This window comes from Anser anser (genome assembly GCF_964211835.1).
Source record: "Anser anser genome assembly, chromosome: 14".
In the NCBI taxonomy this organism is placed as follows: Eukaryota; Metazoa; Chordata; class Aves; order Anseriformes; family Anatidae; genus Anser; species Anser anser.
In genome coordinates this window covers 9163741-9179596 of record NC_139735.1, presented here as the reverse complement: position 1 = coordinate 9179596, position 15856 = coordinate 9163741, and the positions used below count along the sequence as shown (strand labels likewise).

General features: G+C 72.0%; 1 protein-coding gene across 8 annotated transcripts; it reads left to right on the top strand.

Annotated features, from left to right (window-relative positions):
- Positions 1-249: 249 nt before the first annotated feature.
- On the top strand, positions 250-15781 carry RNF44 (ring finger protein 44). Of its 8 annotated transcripts, none has more exons than XM_083798496.1 (11): positions 250-411; positions 9854-10039; positions 10359-10575; positions 11071-11238; positions 11409-11585; positions 11800-11961; positions 12062-12186; positions 12342-12429; positions 12520-12641; positions 12738-12837; positions 12995-15781. In XM_083798496.1, the coding sequence occupies exons 2-11, from the start codon at positions 9933-9935 to the stop codon at positions 13055-13057; spliced, it is 1329 nt and encodes a 442-aa protein (XP_083654622.1). In that variant the 5' UTR covers positions 250-411; positions 9854-9932; the 3' UTR covers positions 13058-15781. The 8 variants fall into 8 exon arrangements, with proteins under 8 accessions (XP_083654622.1, XP_083654625.1, XP_083654627.1 ...); XM_083798499.1 differs by lacking the exon at positions 250-411 and adding an exon at positions 787-1153; XM_083798501.1 differs by lacking the exon at positions 250-411 and adding an exon at positions 1714-1851.
- The last annotated feature ends 75 nt before the right edge of the window (positions 15782-15856 follow it).

Sequence of the window (15856 nt, the reverse complement as noted above, 5' to 3'; positions counted from 1 at the left end):
TTATCCCTGACCACATGCCCGACCTGTTCCCATTCCTGTTCCCATCCCACCCCCATCCCACCCCCGTCCCGCTGCCTTACCCTTGTGCGCCGCCGCTCGGAGCATTACGGTAGCGGTTCTGGCTGCGCCTCTATTGGCGGCATTACGGCGGTAGGAGGAGGGGCTTGGACGCGCCCATCGCAGCCCGCGGGGGGGGGGGGCGCGGCGCGGCCGGTGCCATCGGCGGGGCAGGCGCGGGGGGCGCCATGAGGCGGGGCTGAGGCCGGCCGAGGCCGGAGCGGGAGCGGCACCGGGAGCGGCACCGGCACCGGGAGCGGCCCCGAGCCCGGCGGGCCCGGCCCCGCGCCATGCGAGCGGGCTGAGCCGCGGCACGGCCCCGGCGGGCGCGGAGCGGCGGGGGCGGCGCCGCCGGTAGGTGCGGGGCTGGGCCCGGGGCGCGGGCGCGGGGCGGGGGCGGCGGGGCCGGGGCTGGGAGGGGGGCGCGGGGCGGGACCGGGGCCGGGGGGGCGGCCCCGGGGCACCGGGGGAAGGAGCGAGCGGCGCCCGGGCTGCCCCCGGTACCGGGGGGGGCGGCGGCGGAGCCCCGGGGCCGTGCCCGGCCCTGCCGGCCCCGGGGGGTGAGGCTGGGCCCGGTACCGGGCTGCGGGCCGGGGGGCGCCGCTCGGGGGCTGCCGGGTCGGTGGCTGCGGCCTGGCGGCGGGGGCCTGGCCGGGAGGGGAGGGGAGCGGGGAAAGTCCGGGGGAAGTCGGCGCTGGGGGGGGGGCGGGAACCGGCGGGGCACGGCCGGGAGGTGCTGGGCTGCGGGGCCCGGGCCGGGCCCGTGTGCGCGGCCCGGTGCCGGCACCGTGCTGCGGGGCTCGCGTTCCCCCGCGGCGGCTGGGCCGCGGTGGTGCGGGAAGGAAGGCGGGCGCCGTCCCCGAGCACGCCCCGCTGGTGTCCCCCTGCCCCAGCCCCGGCCGTGCCCCGGGACGGCCGCCCCGGCACGGAGCTCGGCGCTGGGCTCGGCTCCCCGCCGCCCGGTGCCGCCCCTCCGATCCCGGGCACCCCGCGGGGCCGTGGGGCCGGCTCCGTCCCGTTCTGTCCCGTCCCGTCCCGGGGAGCCCCCGAGGAGCGGCGGCTGTCGGAGGGGAGCCGGCTGCTGCCCGCGGGGCGGGTAAGTGCGCAGGCTGCGCGGGCAGTAGTAAGGCTGGCTCCACAGCGGCGGCTAAAAATACCGCTAACGCGCAGCGCCCGCCGGGCGCCTCGCTTTGGCACCTTTGGGTGCTCGCTTCGAAGCTGGCAGGGCAGCTCGGGGCGACCCCCCTGCCCGACCCGTGCCGTGTCGGGGGTCACGGCCCCGCCGGGCTCCGAGCGGTGTCCCGGGGACCTGCCCCGCGGGGACGGTGTTGTCCGCCCCAGCGGCTTGGGTGTCGGCATGCGGGGCGTCAGGCAGGTGCTGATCCCGGCCCCGCGGGCGCCCCGCTGGCTGGGCGCTTCCCTCCGTCTGCTGCCGGGAGCCAGCAGCTCCCCGCCGTGCCGGGGGAGAGGCTCGCAGGGGCGGCAGGAGCCATCCGGAGCCCCGGCTGGCCCGGGCAGCCCGACGGGGAGCGAGGCGGGACGGGAAGGGCAGGAAATGGTGAGCTCGGGTCCCGGCGCTCGCGCTCTTCCGCTTCGTGCGGGGGAGCTCGGGGCAGCCGCTGCTTCTCTCTGCGAGAGCCAGGCCTCGTCCCGCGTCGCCTCGGAGCGAGAGGGGCGGCGGTACCGCCGCGCCGCCCGGCCTGCCGCGCCTTCAGGGTTGGGGCCGCGTTTTTGGGGTCCCTGCCGGGCCGCCCCAACTCCGGAGGGAGCATCGCCGCCGCCTCTGCTCTCGCTGTGAGTCGTGGAGCAGCGCGTGGCGGTGGCGGTCCCTCGAGCGGAGGAGCACGCCGCCCCTACCTGACACGCCGCGCGGCGCCCGGCTGGGAGCGCAGAACAAAGAGGGGAGGGCAGGCTCGGCGAGGCCCCGTGGATCCGCCGGGGGAAGCCGCTCGCCGTTTGTGTCTGCCCGCCTGGGGCCGGGGCTCCGCGAGAGGAATTGATCAAGCTGTAAAACCGAGAGCCAGCTAATGAAATGGGGGCTATGGATTTTTATTTTAAATGGCAGAGAGTTTAGGTGAGATTTAATTATCCCTGCTTTATGGAGCTGTTAGAGGAACGAAGTAACAGCCAGCAGCTAGGGCCCGGGCCCTGGCTCACGGCATTTCTTCCAGGTGCGTGCAGCCAGCCAGGTCCTGAGCCCCGGGGCAGCGCCTCGGGATGAAACCAAGTCGCCTGGAGCAGGGCTGGATGTGGCGGGGTCCCGCGTGTCCTGTCGGGCGTCCCCGCTTCCCGGGGTGCCGGCATCCGTGGGGAGCAGCGCGCTGAGATCGCAGAGGGGCTGGCACTGGAGCAGCGGTGTCCCAGGGTGGGCTCCCGGCCCGAAGCGGGGCTCCCAACCCTGCCCCGGGGTTGGGGTGGGCTCGTCCTCGTGCAGGTGGGCACGGGGGGGGGGGGTCCGGGAGCCCCGTGCTGGCTGCTCCCTCGGCGTCTCCACCGGGCCGTGGGCACCGAGCCCCCTCCGAAGCCTGCGCGTACCCGTGCAGAGCGTGTGGGGTTTGTAAATGAGAGCTGCAGAGCGCGGGGAATTGCTGGGCTGAGCCGTGCGTCCGGCGGGAGCGGGCAGGCTGTCACTACGGCCACTCCTCCCGTGTGCAGCCACTCGGCCGTCACGTGAGCCTGGCCGCGGGGCACGGCTGGGTGGCCGCCGCTGAGCTCTCGGCGGAGGAGCGCGGAGGTTTTTGGTGCCGCGGGGCTTTCAGCTCCGAACCGAGGCATCGTGCGTGGCGTTCGCCCGCCGGCCCTTGGCCCCCTGCTCGGGGCGAGCTGGCGCAGTGTGGTTTGTCACCTGCCGTGTGCCGGAGCGACGGTCGGTCGGGGCTTTGCTCGCCCCAGGAGGTGCTCGGGCAGGCAGGCACAGCGCTGGGGCGCCTGTTTGATGCGTGAGGCTGTCATGGGCTGCTGAAACACCCGAGGAGGCTTTCTGGGGAGGTTTGGGGTGCCGGGCAGCTCTCCTGAAGGTCGCTTCCGGAGGGGAGCAGCGTGGGGCCGTGCCGTCAGCCCAGGGTGTTTCTCCTTTCCTTCGCCCTCGTGCCCGGGGGCAGTGCAGGTTTCCTGGGGCAGGGTGTTTTGGGAGGTCCCTGCTTGGCCGTGCGCGTGTGGCAAGGGTGAGGAGAGCGCCGTGCCCGGCACGCAGCGCCCGTGGCAGGCGTTACGCCTGCGGGGTCCGGTCCTTCAGCTGCGGCCCTGTCCCTGCAGACCTGGCCTCGGCAGCTGCCGCGCTGAAGCTCCGGGCTTCCCCTGGCTCTGCGGGAAAGCAGGGCGCAGGTTCTCAGCTCCAGCATGCAGGGACAGGGACCGGCCCGCTGTGCCGCCTGCGGGGAGCTGCTGCCTCTCGGGGAGCCTGCATCGCGGTGACCACGGGCTGCGGCACCTCAGCGCCCAATTCCCCGGAGAACCGGGGCTCTGACTGGGGTCCTTCCCCCTGCCCCGGCCTGGCAGGAGGAGCCCTGCGTCCCCCCAGCAGGCTGCCTTTCCCCTGTGGTGCCCGGGGCTCCCCGGCCGCGTTTGCCTTTCGATCTGAGCGCCTCGGTTGCTTTTCCCTCCGTGCCCGCGCTTTGGGCAAGTGGTGAACGACAAAAATCTGCCGGCGAGAGCCGTAGCAGAGGTCAGCCAGCTCCTGTGCCCCGGGCGGCTCTGCTGCCACCGCAGAGTCGCGCTTTGGGCACGGGGGCTGCCTGCTTGGAAACCACGGTGGTGGTGGGGTTTGTTAGTTTTTGGTTTTTTTCCTCTTAAAACCGTCCCCAGGCAGCGGTGTGGGGTTGTCCATGAGCGATGTGCCAGGGAGGAAGGGCAGCAAGCTTCCTTCGTGCTTAAGGCACTGGTCAGCGCCTGCCTCAGAGCACCTTGCAAGCCACCTCTCGGCAGGTTTGCAATCAAGGACGAAAGAGGGCAAACAGTTGCTGAAAACTGTCTGTTCCTCTGAGCTCCTTTCCGAAAACGAACGTTGTGGGTTGTCGGGGGCCCTGCAGGCTTCTTAAAATGCAAAACAAAGCAGCCGGCCCAACTTCCTGGCTGTCACCAGCGCTCTCAAGAGGCTCCCTTTAGCTGGGCGATAAGGGAACCGCTCCTGGCCCTGCCCGTGCCCGGCGGCAGGAGGGAGGCAGAGGGGCCAGCCCGAGCCCGGCGGAGCAGCAGGGGGGGTGTCTGCAGGCCAGCCCCTCGGCCGCTCGCTTGGCAGGCGGGGAGAGAGCGGGCCGGGCTGGGCAGGGTGCTTGTGGAGGGGGGACGGGCGAGCTGGGGACTCGGGAGGAGGAGGGGGCTGCATCCCTGCTCCCCGGGACTCGGGGGGAGATGGGGTCCCCGTTTTAGGAAGGGGGTTTGGGTGGAACCACCGCGCAGAGGAGCGGAGCGCTGAAGCCTGCGGTAGGAAGCAGCGGGAGGGCTGGGGGGGGAACGTGGCCGCTGGGCTCCTCTCCTCCCAGCCGTGTGCGGCCGGGCTGCGGCACCATGCCAGGAAGGACAGAGGTGAGCGGGGTGCTCAGCATCTGTGGGAGGGGGGTCCTGTCCTCCAGGGGCTGCTGAGGGCTCCCCGCACTGCGAGGACACTTCTCTGGCTGCTCGTGTGGTGCCGGAGCGCCCCGCGGGCTGGGCCAGGCTGCGGGAGCAGAGCAGAGGACACCTCAGGTTGCCTGGTGCTGCTGAGCACCAGCGGGACCCGAGCTGCTGCGCCGCCTCTGGCCGTGCTGTGCGGGCCGTGCAGGTGTTCGCAGGGCAGACGAGGAAAGGGGGAGATGGCCCTGCAGGTCCTTTACCCTGTCCTGAGGAGATGAAGGCTCGTGCAGGCTGTTTATTTGGGAGTCTTCTCTCTGCTTTAAACGTGCCGGGCGGTCTCAGTTAGGATCAGCAGCGTGGTGGCTGTCTCTGAGGTCCGGGCTCGCCCCTGCCCCGTGGGGGGGAAGGCGTTGCTCGCTCTCCCTCTGCAGTGCAGCTCAGCCTCGCTATTAGACATCAGAGAATCCACGTGGGAGAGATCGGCAGGAAGCCGGGCGCTATCGGTTCCGCTGCCTGTGCAGCTCTCCTCGCTCCTCATGTCAGCCTCCCCACGTGTGCGTGGCTGGAGGCGTTTGACGGGAGCGCTGTCAGCCCGGGGGCGTGAGTGGGTGGCGCGCGATCGCGGCGGAGGCGTCCTTGCCTCCACTGCCAGCACTCGGCTCCGCCGGGCCTGCGAGCGGGGAGGGAGCTCCTCTCCCCCCGGCTCCGCGGCCGAGAAGCACCTCGCCCTGCCGCGCCTGCCGATGTCGGGGTGTCCCGCGTCCCCCGGGGTTTGTTGGGGGGCAGTTTGTAGGGTGGGGATGCTCCTGCGGGGCCCCGCTGCAGGCCGGGGGCTCCGTGGCGCCGGTTTCTTCCCACTTGTTTTGCAGCCGCTGGGGAGGGGAGAGGAGGATCTGGGGCGTTTTCCTCTCCCTGGAGCTGGGGGAGAGGCTGGGGAGAACGTGGATGCGAGCTGTCGGCGTGGTGGGTGTTGGGGGGAGGATGGGGCAGAGCGTCTCTCCAGCGGGAGTCGTGCTCACAGCGCCGGAACCCCCCCGGCTAATCCCGTGGCAGACCTGACCTATATATGGGGCCAGGGAGGCGGCTCGTCTGCAGCAGCAGATGGTGCCGTAAAGAGCCCGGGCTCGGGCTGGCTTCCATTCCGCCGACCTCTGGCTCCGGTGAGGGAGAGGACGGGCCTCCCGCCGGCTGCGAGGCAGCCGAGTTCGTCCTGCGCAGCCCCTTGGGGCAGGAGCCGGGCACGTGCAGCCCCCGCAGCTGGGGAGCTTCCTCTGGTCTCGGCGGCTGGGGCGAGGGTCAAGATCAGCTGAGGAGAGCGGGTGGACGGACCCGGGACCCCTCGTCCTGGCCCAGAAGCACGGCTGGCCCTGCTGTAGCACTGGAGGGGTGTCCCTTGGGCTCCTCCAGCCTTGTGCCCACACAGAGATGCTGTCGCACTGGTGGTCCGTGGTCACCAGCGGCCTTCGTGTGGTGGCGGAGCCCTGGGGCAACGTGGCGCGTTGGTGGCGCTGTGCGCAGCTCTGTCCCCAAGGCGGCAGGGCAGCTGTGGGCCGAGCCGCTTCCAGACGCCGTGTCCTGGTGGGGGCTGGACGCCTGGAGCCCCGTCCCTGCAGGGGCTGGCTGGGCAGGCACGGGGCCCTGCGGCAGGAACCATCCGGCCTGTTGGGGCACGGAGCGCAGGCATCGCCTCACCGCAGAGCCACGTTCTGTCGATGGCTTCTCCCACCGCCGTCCCAAGGACATCGATAGCTGCTGCCCACAGGGGAGCTGGCGCTGCTGGAGCGCGGCGGGAGGGAGTGTCCGCAGATACCGGCCTGTGGCCTCTGCCCGCGGCCGGTGCCTTGCTGCTTGTGCTGTGCCCGGCATCACGCCGTGTCCCGGCGGCCTCGGGAAGGCGCGACGCTGCCTCTGCCAGCAGACGGGGGCAAGTTCAGAGCGCAGGGTGCCGTGTGCCTCCTCTTCCCTCTGCTCCCCGGCTCTGGAAGCGCAGAGAGGTTGTGGCGGGGCGGACCTCGAGAGGTGACTGTTGGGGCTGGGCTGACGATTCCGCCCTTTGGCTCTCCCCTCCTGCGGTGCCCGTCTGAGCGCGGGGGCCTGACCCTTGCCACAGGGCTGCCCCGTGCCCCCCGCCGGGGGGATGGAAGCAGCTGGCTGTCGGAGCTGTGGCGGAGGGAGTTCCGCCCCGCGGCACCCCGTGCCCCGGGGGATCCGTGAGGCCGCTGCGGTTCCTCTCGTGCTTGTGTGCCCGGGTGTGGGGTGAGGAGGTGAGGGCGGGCGAACTGCCCGTGGGGACGGGACGGGGCTGAGCGTGCTTCCCGTGCTGCTGAGCCTGCAGAGCCGTTAAACCATCGCCACCCACCCGAGGTTTCCTTTACGGGGGGGTGACGCTGCAAATTAATCAGCTCCCGTTTGCTCGGTAGCGCCCCACAGCCCGGCTCCCGGGGGCGGGCTGCTCACAGGGCATCACAGCAGGGCTGGCCGCGCTCCCACCCGGCCACGGCTGACCGGGCCTGGTCACCGGGGTGTGAGGGGGGGCGGCACCCGGCCTCCAGCAGGGCTCGTGGGGCCGTTGGGGGCCTCCCGCGGGCGCTGCGCTGCTGCCGGGTGTGCGGGGAGGCGGCGGGGGGCAGCCCGGTGCCCCGGGGGCAGGGCCGCGGCCCGGTTCCGCGGCTCCCGCGGGGCCGGCCCAGGCCCGGGCCCCGTTGCTAAGGGCCCCCCCCTCCTTGGATACCGTTGCTAGGACACCGCCCCCCCTCCCCTCCCCCGGCGGGGCGGGCCCGCCGCTGCCCCGCGTGGCGGCCCGGCCCCGCGCCTCCAAGATGGCCGCGGAGCGTGACACGCCTGGTCACGTGGGCCGCGCGCGCGCGCGCGCCTCCCTCTCCCTCTCCCCCCCCCTCCCCTCCCCTCCCCTCCCGCCCGCTCCCCCCTCCCTCCCCCTCCCCCCTCCCCTCCCGCCAGCCGCGCGCGCGCCCCCGCGCCCTCCGCGTGCCGCGTCCCGGCCCGGTGCGTGCCGCCGCCGGTTCTTAAAGGGGCAGGCGCCCCCCGCCGCCGCCGCCTCCCCCCCCGCCACCGCCACCGCCGCGCACAACAAAAGAGGCACCGGAAACGGCGGCGGCGGCGGGGAGGGGGCCGGCCCGGCGGGGGGCGGGAGGGAGGCGGGAGGGGACGGCAGGGGAGGGACGGGACGGGACGGGAGGGGAGGACCGGGAGGGGAACCGGAGGGGGGGGGCGGGCCAGGCCCGGGCCCCCGTTGTCGGCGAACAAAGAGCGGCGGGAGGGGGCGGGGGCGCCGCAGCGGCTCCCGGAGCGGCGGTGCAGGTAGGTCCGGAAGGGACGGGGGGGGGCAACCGGGAGCGGGGCGGGCGCCGCCCCCCCCATCCCCCCCTCCATCCCCCCGCCGCCCCTCTCCTCCTTCCCCCGGTACCTTCCCGGTACCGGGCCCGGTGTGGGGGGGGGGGGCACCTGCCCCGGGGCGGCGGCGGCGGGGCCCGGCGGCCGCCTTTGTTATTGCTTTTGTTTGGCGCCGAGCACATGGCCCCGCAGCGGCCGCTCTTAAAGCCACAGCTCCGCGCCGCCGGGAGGGCACCGGGCGGTTACCGGGGGGGGGCTCAGCCCCCACACACCGCGGGTCCCGACCCCCCACCGGGGGGGCTGCGGGCACGGCCGGGCCCGCGGGGTCAGGCGGCCCCCGGGGGGTGGGGGGGGGGGGTGGGCGCGGCGCTGTGAGCTCAACCCCCCCCCCCCCCCCGCCGCTCCGGGACCCCCGGGGCACCGGGAGGGGGTTGGGGGAGGGGGGAGGTAACGGGGGGGCTGCGGGGTCGCGGCAGCTCCCCGGGGACCGGCGCTGCCCCCGGCAGATGGCAGCGGGCGGGAGCCGCTGGCACGCCGCTAACTTTGTGCCTGCTGCCCGGGGGGCGCGCGCCGTGTCCGGGGGTCCCGGGAGGTTGTACCGGGGGGGGCCCGGTGGCACCGAGCCCGGGGCTGCTGCTGCTGCCGTCGCCTCCCCCGGGCTGCCCGGGGGTCACCCAGGGCCTGGGCACCGTGGCGGGGGTGGGGGGAGGGCACACACCGGGGGAACCACGGCCACGCACGGCAGGACCCGGCACACCGGTGGGTGGCACGGGGCGAGCCGAGCGGCCGAGCCGTGTGCGGGGCTGGCACCCGGAGGGGACCCCCCCGGCCCCCCCCCCCCCCCCCGGGTGCCGCTGTCCTCGCTGAGGCCTGAGCCCACGCGGGGAGTTTGTGCCCGGTCCCGTGGAGCGGGGCTGGGTGGGCCCGCATGGGCACCGGGGGGCAGGAGGAGGAGGAGGAGGAGGCAGCCTGCAGCGAGCTGGGTTTGGGGGCACGGTGTCAAGGCCGGGGCTGCTCCCCGCTGCCCGGCGCAGGCAGGGGGAGGCTGGCGAGCAGGAGGCTGCTTGGGCTACCTAGGGGCGACCGGCGGCCGCCTCGTCCCCTGGGAACCGGGGCCACGTGGAGCCTGGGGAACCTCTGGGGAGCCTCTCCGCGCGGCGCTCCGGTAGGGCCGGGGGCCGCGCTGTGCTGCGGGGGCTGCGCTGCGTGGCCCCGGTGTGGGGACACGGCCAGGCGGGGTGCTGGCGGGGCCTGGCCTTGGCGCAGTGTCCCCGCGAGCCCCGTCCCCGCGCAGGTGCCAGTGGCACGGGGCCACGGAGGAAGGCTGCCTGCCCTCGCACCCGCGGTTCCCCGCTCCAGCCGCGCACACCCTGCTCGCGGCGCGCTGTCGGCCCCGTCCCGAGCACGGCTCCCCCTCAGCGGGCAGCCCCTGTGCCCGGCCTGAGCCTCAGGCAGCGCTCGGTGGCCTGAGCCCAGCGTAGGGCGCGCAGGAGCCCGCGGGACCCAGCAGCCCCTAGAGCAGCCCCGCTGCACCAGGGATGCGCCGCAAAGCCCGGGCTGCCCTCAGCCAGAGTGCAGCCCCCGACCCCACCGCAGCCGCGAGGGCCTCGGCCACTTGCTTCGCTCCGTGCCAAAAGCACGTGCTTGCTTCTCTCACCCTGTGTCCGGGTCTCGCGTTGCGGGGACGGAGGGGCAGAGGCAGGGTCAGCGGGCGTCCGGCCCCAGCGGTCCCCCCCCGGCGCATCCCGGGGCACGGCTGCTGCCCGGGGCCGGCTCCGCGCCTCTCCTCCCTCCCCTCTCCCACAGCAGGGAGAGGATTTGGGGCTCGCGGCCGGGCTCCAGCCCCGTGCCGCCCCGGGGGTTCGGGGGCTGTGACCCGCTGTCCTTCCCGCAGGATCCAAGGTGCTGGTGTCTCGCCCTGCCCTGGAGCCTGAGGTCCCGCGCGCGCGCCCATCCGCCTCCCGACGTCACCAATGCGACCATGGGAACTGGCAGTGAATAGGCGGCCTCCCTCTGCCCCCTTTAACCAACGCCGGTTCTCGGGGGGACCCTGCAGCAGCCCCGACCACCTCCGGCGAAGGTACGGGGCGCGGGGCGGCGCTCGTGCCCGCCTCCGGGGGTGCGCCAGGGCGGCCGCCGGCACCCAGCGGGCTCGGGGGGGGCGGCTGACGGTGGGGGAGCGCGTCTGGTGGGCACGGCCGGTTGGGGCACGGGGGGGTCCCTTTCACGCAGAGGACGAGAACCACGTGCACGGGGCGAGCGGAGGAGCTGGAGCTGGGCAGCGGGACGAGGAGCCCAGCCCTGAGCGTCCGTGCCCCCCCTGGAGCCGGGCAGGGGCCGCGCTCCCCCTGGCCCGGGGGTCACTCCTGCTCTGTTTCTCTCCCGCCGTGGCCCCGCAGCCCCCCTGCCAGACGTCAGTGGGGACGACGCGACCGCCCTCTGGCAACCCTGCTGGGCCAGGATGAGACCCAGCTGCACCCTGCCTTCCCCCAGCAGCCGCACATCCCTGTAGATGAGCCCCGCGCCTACGCTCTCCCCAGCACACCGCCACGAATGCTGCACCCGGCCGCTCACCCGCCCCACCAGAACCCATTCATGGTGGATCTGCACGACCAGGTAGGTGCCGCCGCCCTGCCGAGGGAGACCTCGTGCCTAGTCGGGGGCCCTGGGCTGGTGCCCAGGGGGACGGGGGTCCCGAGACGTGTCCCTGGGTCCCCTCCGGCCGGTTGCAGCCCCGAGGCTGCCGGTGCTCTGCTCTCGGAGCGTGTAAATCCCAGGGCCCTGCCGGCCTGGGGGCTGCCCAGGGTGGTCCCTGTCCCTCGGGGTGGGGGCAGTCCCCTGGCACGGCTGTTGTCACTGCTGCCACACGTCATCTAGGGGGGTGGTGCGGGGTCGGAGCCCATGCCAGGCTGACCGCTGGGTGCAAAGCGGGCTTCAAAACCCCCGTGGAGCCCAGCCCCTGCTCAGCACCGCTCCGGGTGCGCTGGTGGGACGGTGACGTGCTCGTGTCTCAGCAGCGGGTGCTCAGCGCCCTGCTGCCGCCCTGCTGGGACGGGGGCAGCCGAGCTGGGGCCGTGCCCTCTGACTGCGCCCTCGGTGCCTCGTCCCCAGGTGCACCAGGGACCCGTCCCTCTCTCCTACACGGTCACCACCGTCACGACGCAAGGCTTCCCCATCCACGCCGGCCAGCACATCCCTGGGTGCAGCACCCAGCAGCTCCCAGCATGCTCAGTGATGTTCAGCGGACAGCACTACCCGCTCTGCTGCCTCCCGCCCCCGGTGAGTGCGGAGACACCGGCGGGGACGTCCGGGGACAGCCTGGGCCGGGGGTGCCCAAGCCCGGAGGATTGCAAGGGCCGGGGGCGCGGGGGCTGCTTGGGGCCCTGGGGAGGGGGCAGGCGTTTGTGCCCGCGCTGGGTTTGACCCACGTTTCTCTCCCCGCCCCGCAGCTGATCCAGGCATGCGCCATGCAACAGCTCCCCGTCTCCTACCAGACGTTCCCCCCCCTCATCTCCAGCGACCATTACATCCTGCACCCGCCCCCGCCGCCAGTGCCCCCCCACCAGCCGCCCCACATGGCGCCCCTGGGGCAGTTCGTACCTCTCCAAGCCCAGCACCCGCGCATGGTGAGTCGGGGCGGGGGCTGGGGGGTCTGCGCCGCGTGGCCGCAGTGGCACGGGGCCCCGAGACAAGCTGGTGTGGGGTCCCCTCTCTCTGCACCCCCCGTGGGTGTGAGCTGGGCGGGATGCCCGGGCTGCCTACGCCCCGCTAGCACCGGCGGATGAAGTTTGGCCACCCCTTCCCCCCCCCCCCCCCCCAGCCTAACCGTTTCCCCCACAGCCTCTGCAGAGGATAGACAATGACGTGGACCTGCGAGGGGAGCAGCACCCCATCGCCGGCTTCACGTACCCCCCGTCCCACCACGCCCCCACGCTCTCCCCCTCCGTGCCGCTGCATTACCTCCCCCACGACCCGCTGCACCAAGAGCTGCCCTTCGGCGTGGTAAGTCCTCGCCACGGCGCGGGGCCGGGGGGACGCGGCGGGGTTGGGGGGGGCCGTGCTGCACGGCCCTGAGCGCCCCCCACCCCCCGTCTCCCCGCAGCCATATCCCCACATGATGCCCCGGCGGCTGAACACCCAGCGGTACCGGCTGCAGCAGGCGCTGCCCCCCCCGCCGCCCCCTCCGCCGCCCCCCCCGTACTACCCGGGCTTCCTGCCCTATTTCCTGTGAGTACCGGGGGGACGTGGGACGCGGGGGGCAGGGGTGATTCGGTGCCTCTGCCCCCCACCCCCGGGACACCAGGGTGGAGGTTGGGGCTCGCAGCCCGCTCCCCCTGCACTGGGAGGGCGCCCGCGCCGACCGCCCCGTCCTCCCCCCGCAGCTCCATGCTTCCCGTGTCGCCGACGGCCGTGGGGCCCACGATCAGCCTGGACCTGGACGTGGATGACGTGGAGATGGAGAACTACGAGGTGCGTCGGCTCTGCCGCCCCGCGGGGCGACCCCGCCGTGGGTTCTCGGGGTGGCTCCGCCGGGGCTGAGCCGTGCGTGTCTCCCCGCAGGCGTTACTGAACCTGGCCGAGCGGCTGGGGGAGGCCAAGCCGCGGGGACTCACCAAAGCAGACATCGAGCACCTCCCGTCGTACCGCTTCAACCCCGAGAGCCACCAGTCCGAGCAGACCCTGTGAGCGGGCCCGGGGGGCCGGGCGGGGGGGTCGGGGTCCGGGGGGGAGCGGGGCCGCAGCGGGGCCTGGCTCTGACGGCTGCCTGCCTCCCCCAGGTGCGTCGTGTGCTTCAGCGACTTCGAGGCCCGGCAGCTTCTCCGCGTCCTGCCCTGCAACCACGAGTTCCACGCCAAGTGTGTCGACAAATGGTTAAAGGTACCTCCCGGGGGGGTTTCGGGGTGCTCTGGGCGGCCTTGGTGCCGTGCGGTGCAGAGCACCCTGCGCTGCGGATGCCGCCAGCCCCCGGCAGGGCGTCGGGCGCCTCGGGTGCCGCGGGGCCCCTGCTCACCCCTGTCTCCCCTTGCTCTCGCAGGCGAACCGCACGTGCCCCATCTGCCGGGCGGACGCGTCGGAGGTGCAGCGGGAGGTGGACTGAGGCTGGCGGGCGCTGTGCCGCACAATTCGCTAGAGGACGAGGACGTCGGGCCAGGGGCGGGGGCCGCTGCCCGCTGCCAGGGCCTGACCGTGCGCTTACCCCCCCTCCCCAAAGCCTCTCCTCGGATGTGGTGAGCATTGAGCAGCCCGGGCTCCCGGCCAGCCCTCCTCCTCCGCCGTGGCTCGGACTCGGCCGGACGCCTGCCCGCCGCGCTCCCGGGGCCCCGAATCGTGTAGTGCCGGTGGCGGGCGGCGCGTGGCCGCGTCCTCCGCACTCCAAAGACGCTGTCGTTGCTCCATCACTTTCCAGGTCTTTGTACTCTGCTAGAAAACTTTTTTTCTTTCCCTTTTTTTTTTTTTTTAGATTTTTTTTTTCACCCTTCCGTTTCCTTTCCCTTTCCGTTGCGTTTTTGGTTTCGTGGCCGCTCGACCCGGCGGCACGCGGCTCCTCCCCTCGGCGTTGCTCGCGGAGGACGCGGGGAGGAGAGAGGAGGGAGCGCTGCGGGTTGGGGGCCGGCGGCCCCCCGGGGGACAGCCGGAGGAGCCGGCCGACGCGGTGCGGCCGTGGCGGGACACCAGCAACCCGGGGCGACGCCGGGGCACCGGCGCCTGCGCCCCGCTTCCCCCGGGGCGCCCAGGAGGGCGGTGCCGGCTGCTCGGTGTCCTTCCCAGGTGGGAGGATGGTGCTGGCGCGGCCCCAGCCCCTCTCCCCGTTCGTTCCCTCCCGGGGCCGGGGCTCGTGGTGCCCGGCGAGGCAGCCAAGGCCAGCAGGGAGCCCCGTGGCCGTGTGGCAGCCCCCCCATTTCGCCTCCTGGCCCCGCACGCCGGGTTCCCGCTGTCGTAACCCGAATGAGCCCCGAGCGCCCCCGTCCTGCTGGCTGGACGGCGCAGCGCGGGGCCGGCGGGGTGGGGGGGGTTTATCCGTGACCTCGCGGCGTGTTTTCCCCTCGGGACCGCGGCGCCCGTTCAGCGCTGCCCCCGGCCCCTCGCCGCGGGGACGCTGTGCGCGGGGACGCGTCCCGCCGGGGCCGGGGGAGCGGGTGCCGGCCGTTCGGGGCGGCGGCGGCGGCGGGCGGCGTGGCCGAAGTCGTTTTGCATGATTAATTAGCGAGGAGGAGGGGGGGGGGGTGACGGGAGGTGGGGGGGGGGGAGGAGAGGAGCGCCCTCCCCGCGTCGCCGACGCCTGGGAGCCTCCGTGCGCGGCCGCCAGCCCTATGTAAATGTTCACAAATATGCATGCATGTCTGACCAGCTTGGAACGTGGTCTTGGCTACTACGTCTAGCCGGCTGTGGGGTGAGGGGGGTGGGGAGAGGGGTTTTTGTGCTCAGCTGATAACTGCCATGCACTGTACTGCACATGTCCGCAACGCCGCAGCAGGACCGTGAGGCTTTCAGGGCCGTTCCCCGCGGGGCCTGCGCCCCTTCCAGGCGGGAGGCGGCGGCGGCGGCCGGGGGTGGCGGCGGCGTGTGCAAGGGGCCGCTCCCCGCGGGGCGGGGGGCAGGCGGCGGCGGGGCTGGGCCCCGGGGGGGGGGTGGCGGCGGTGGGGCGAGGTGTGAGGAGAGGGACCGCGCCCAGCAGGTGGCCGGGCGGGACGGAGCCCCCCGCGCCGCCACGCCATTGGTCCGGAGGGGCGTGTCAATCACGGGGCCGCTGAGGTACGGCCGCTCCCGATTGGCTGGGGGGGGGGCGCGCTGCCGGTGGGCTCCCCTCTCCGCCTGCCTCTCCCCGCCGCCTCACGGCACCGGGTCGAGGCCCGGGGTTCGGGGTGGGGGGGGGGAGCTCCGCCAGCAGCTCCGCCACGCCGCGGGTGCTGGCACCGCTGGGCTCGGTGCCCCCTGGGCAGGACCCCGGCCCCCTCCCCGTGCCCCTCGCTCAGTGACAGATAACCAAAGGAGTCCCCGTGCCGCGCGGCGGCCTCGCGCCCCGGAGACGCCCCCACTCCCCCCCACCCACCCCAACCTCCCCTCCCGCCCTCGCGGTGCCCAGGGAGCCAGGAAAGCCTTACGGTCCTTTGACGGCGACTCGAAAGCTCACAGCTCGTGTGCTGCAGAATTTATTCCAATGAGCAGCTAAAAAAAAGTATCATTTAAAAAAAAGACAAAAAAGACAAAAAAAAAAAACCCATACTTAAAAAAAAAAATAAAAAACAATTATTTAGGGTGTTTGTGATTGCTGACTGCGCTGTAGATACCACTGTTTACCAATGATTTCCTGTGGTGGGATAGTGGACTGTTTACTGTTCTATTATACCAGTCCCCGGGCCCTCCAGCGGGAGCGCCGCGCCACGCCGCGGCTCCCCGGAAGGTGCTAGGACGTGTGTTCTGTGTTAGAAAGTTTTTATATATATATATATATATATATAAATATATATATATAATTTTTTTTGCTCTGTTACTTGCACATTTTACAGTTACCTCATTTTTCCCATGTATGTATTTGAAAAAAGGCTAATATATAGAAAAAAAAAGGTTCTTAAAGCTCTAAAAGTGTTTGTTTTTTTTCCATTCCATTGGAATCATATTGGTTTTGTAGCATTTAACATAACTAGTATGTTGTATTATATATATGTGTATTATACTGATTGAAATTTTTAACAGATTTGTACTTTTTTTAAAATGAAAGTTGCTAGTTCTGCTTGACCAAGTAGTGCAATCATTATTTTTTTTAATGTTGTGGCTGATTTTGAGAGGGATATTCACTAATAAATGTATGATGTATACCAAGGCGCTGTGCCCCGGCTCTTGTCTTGGCGTGGGCCGGGGGGTGGAGGTGTCCCCAGGTCCCCCTTGTGCCCAGCTC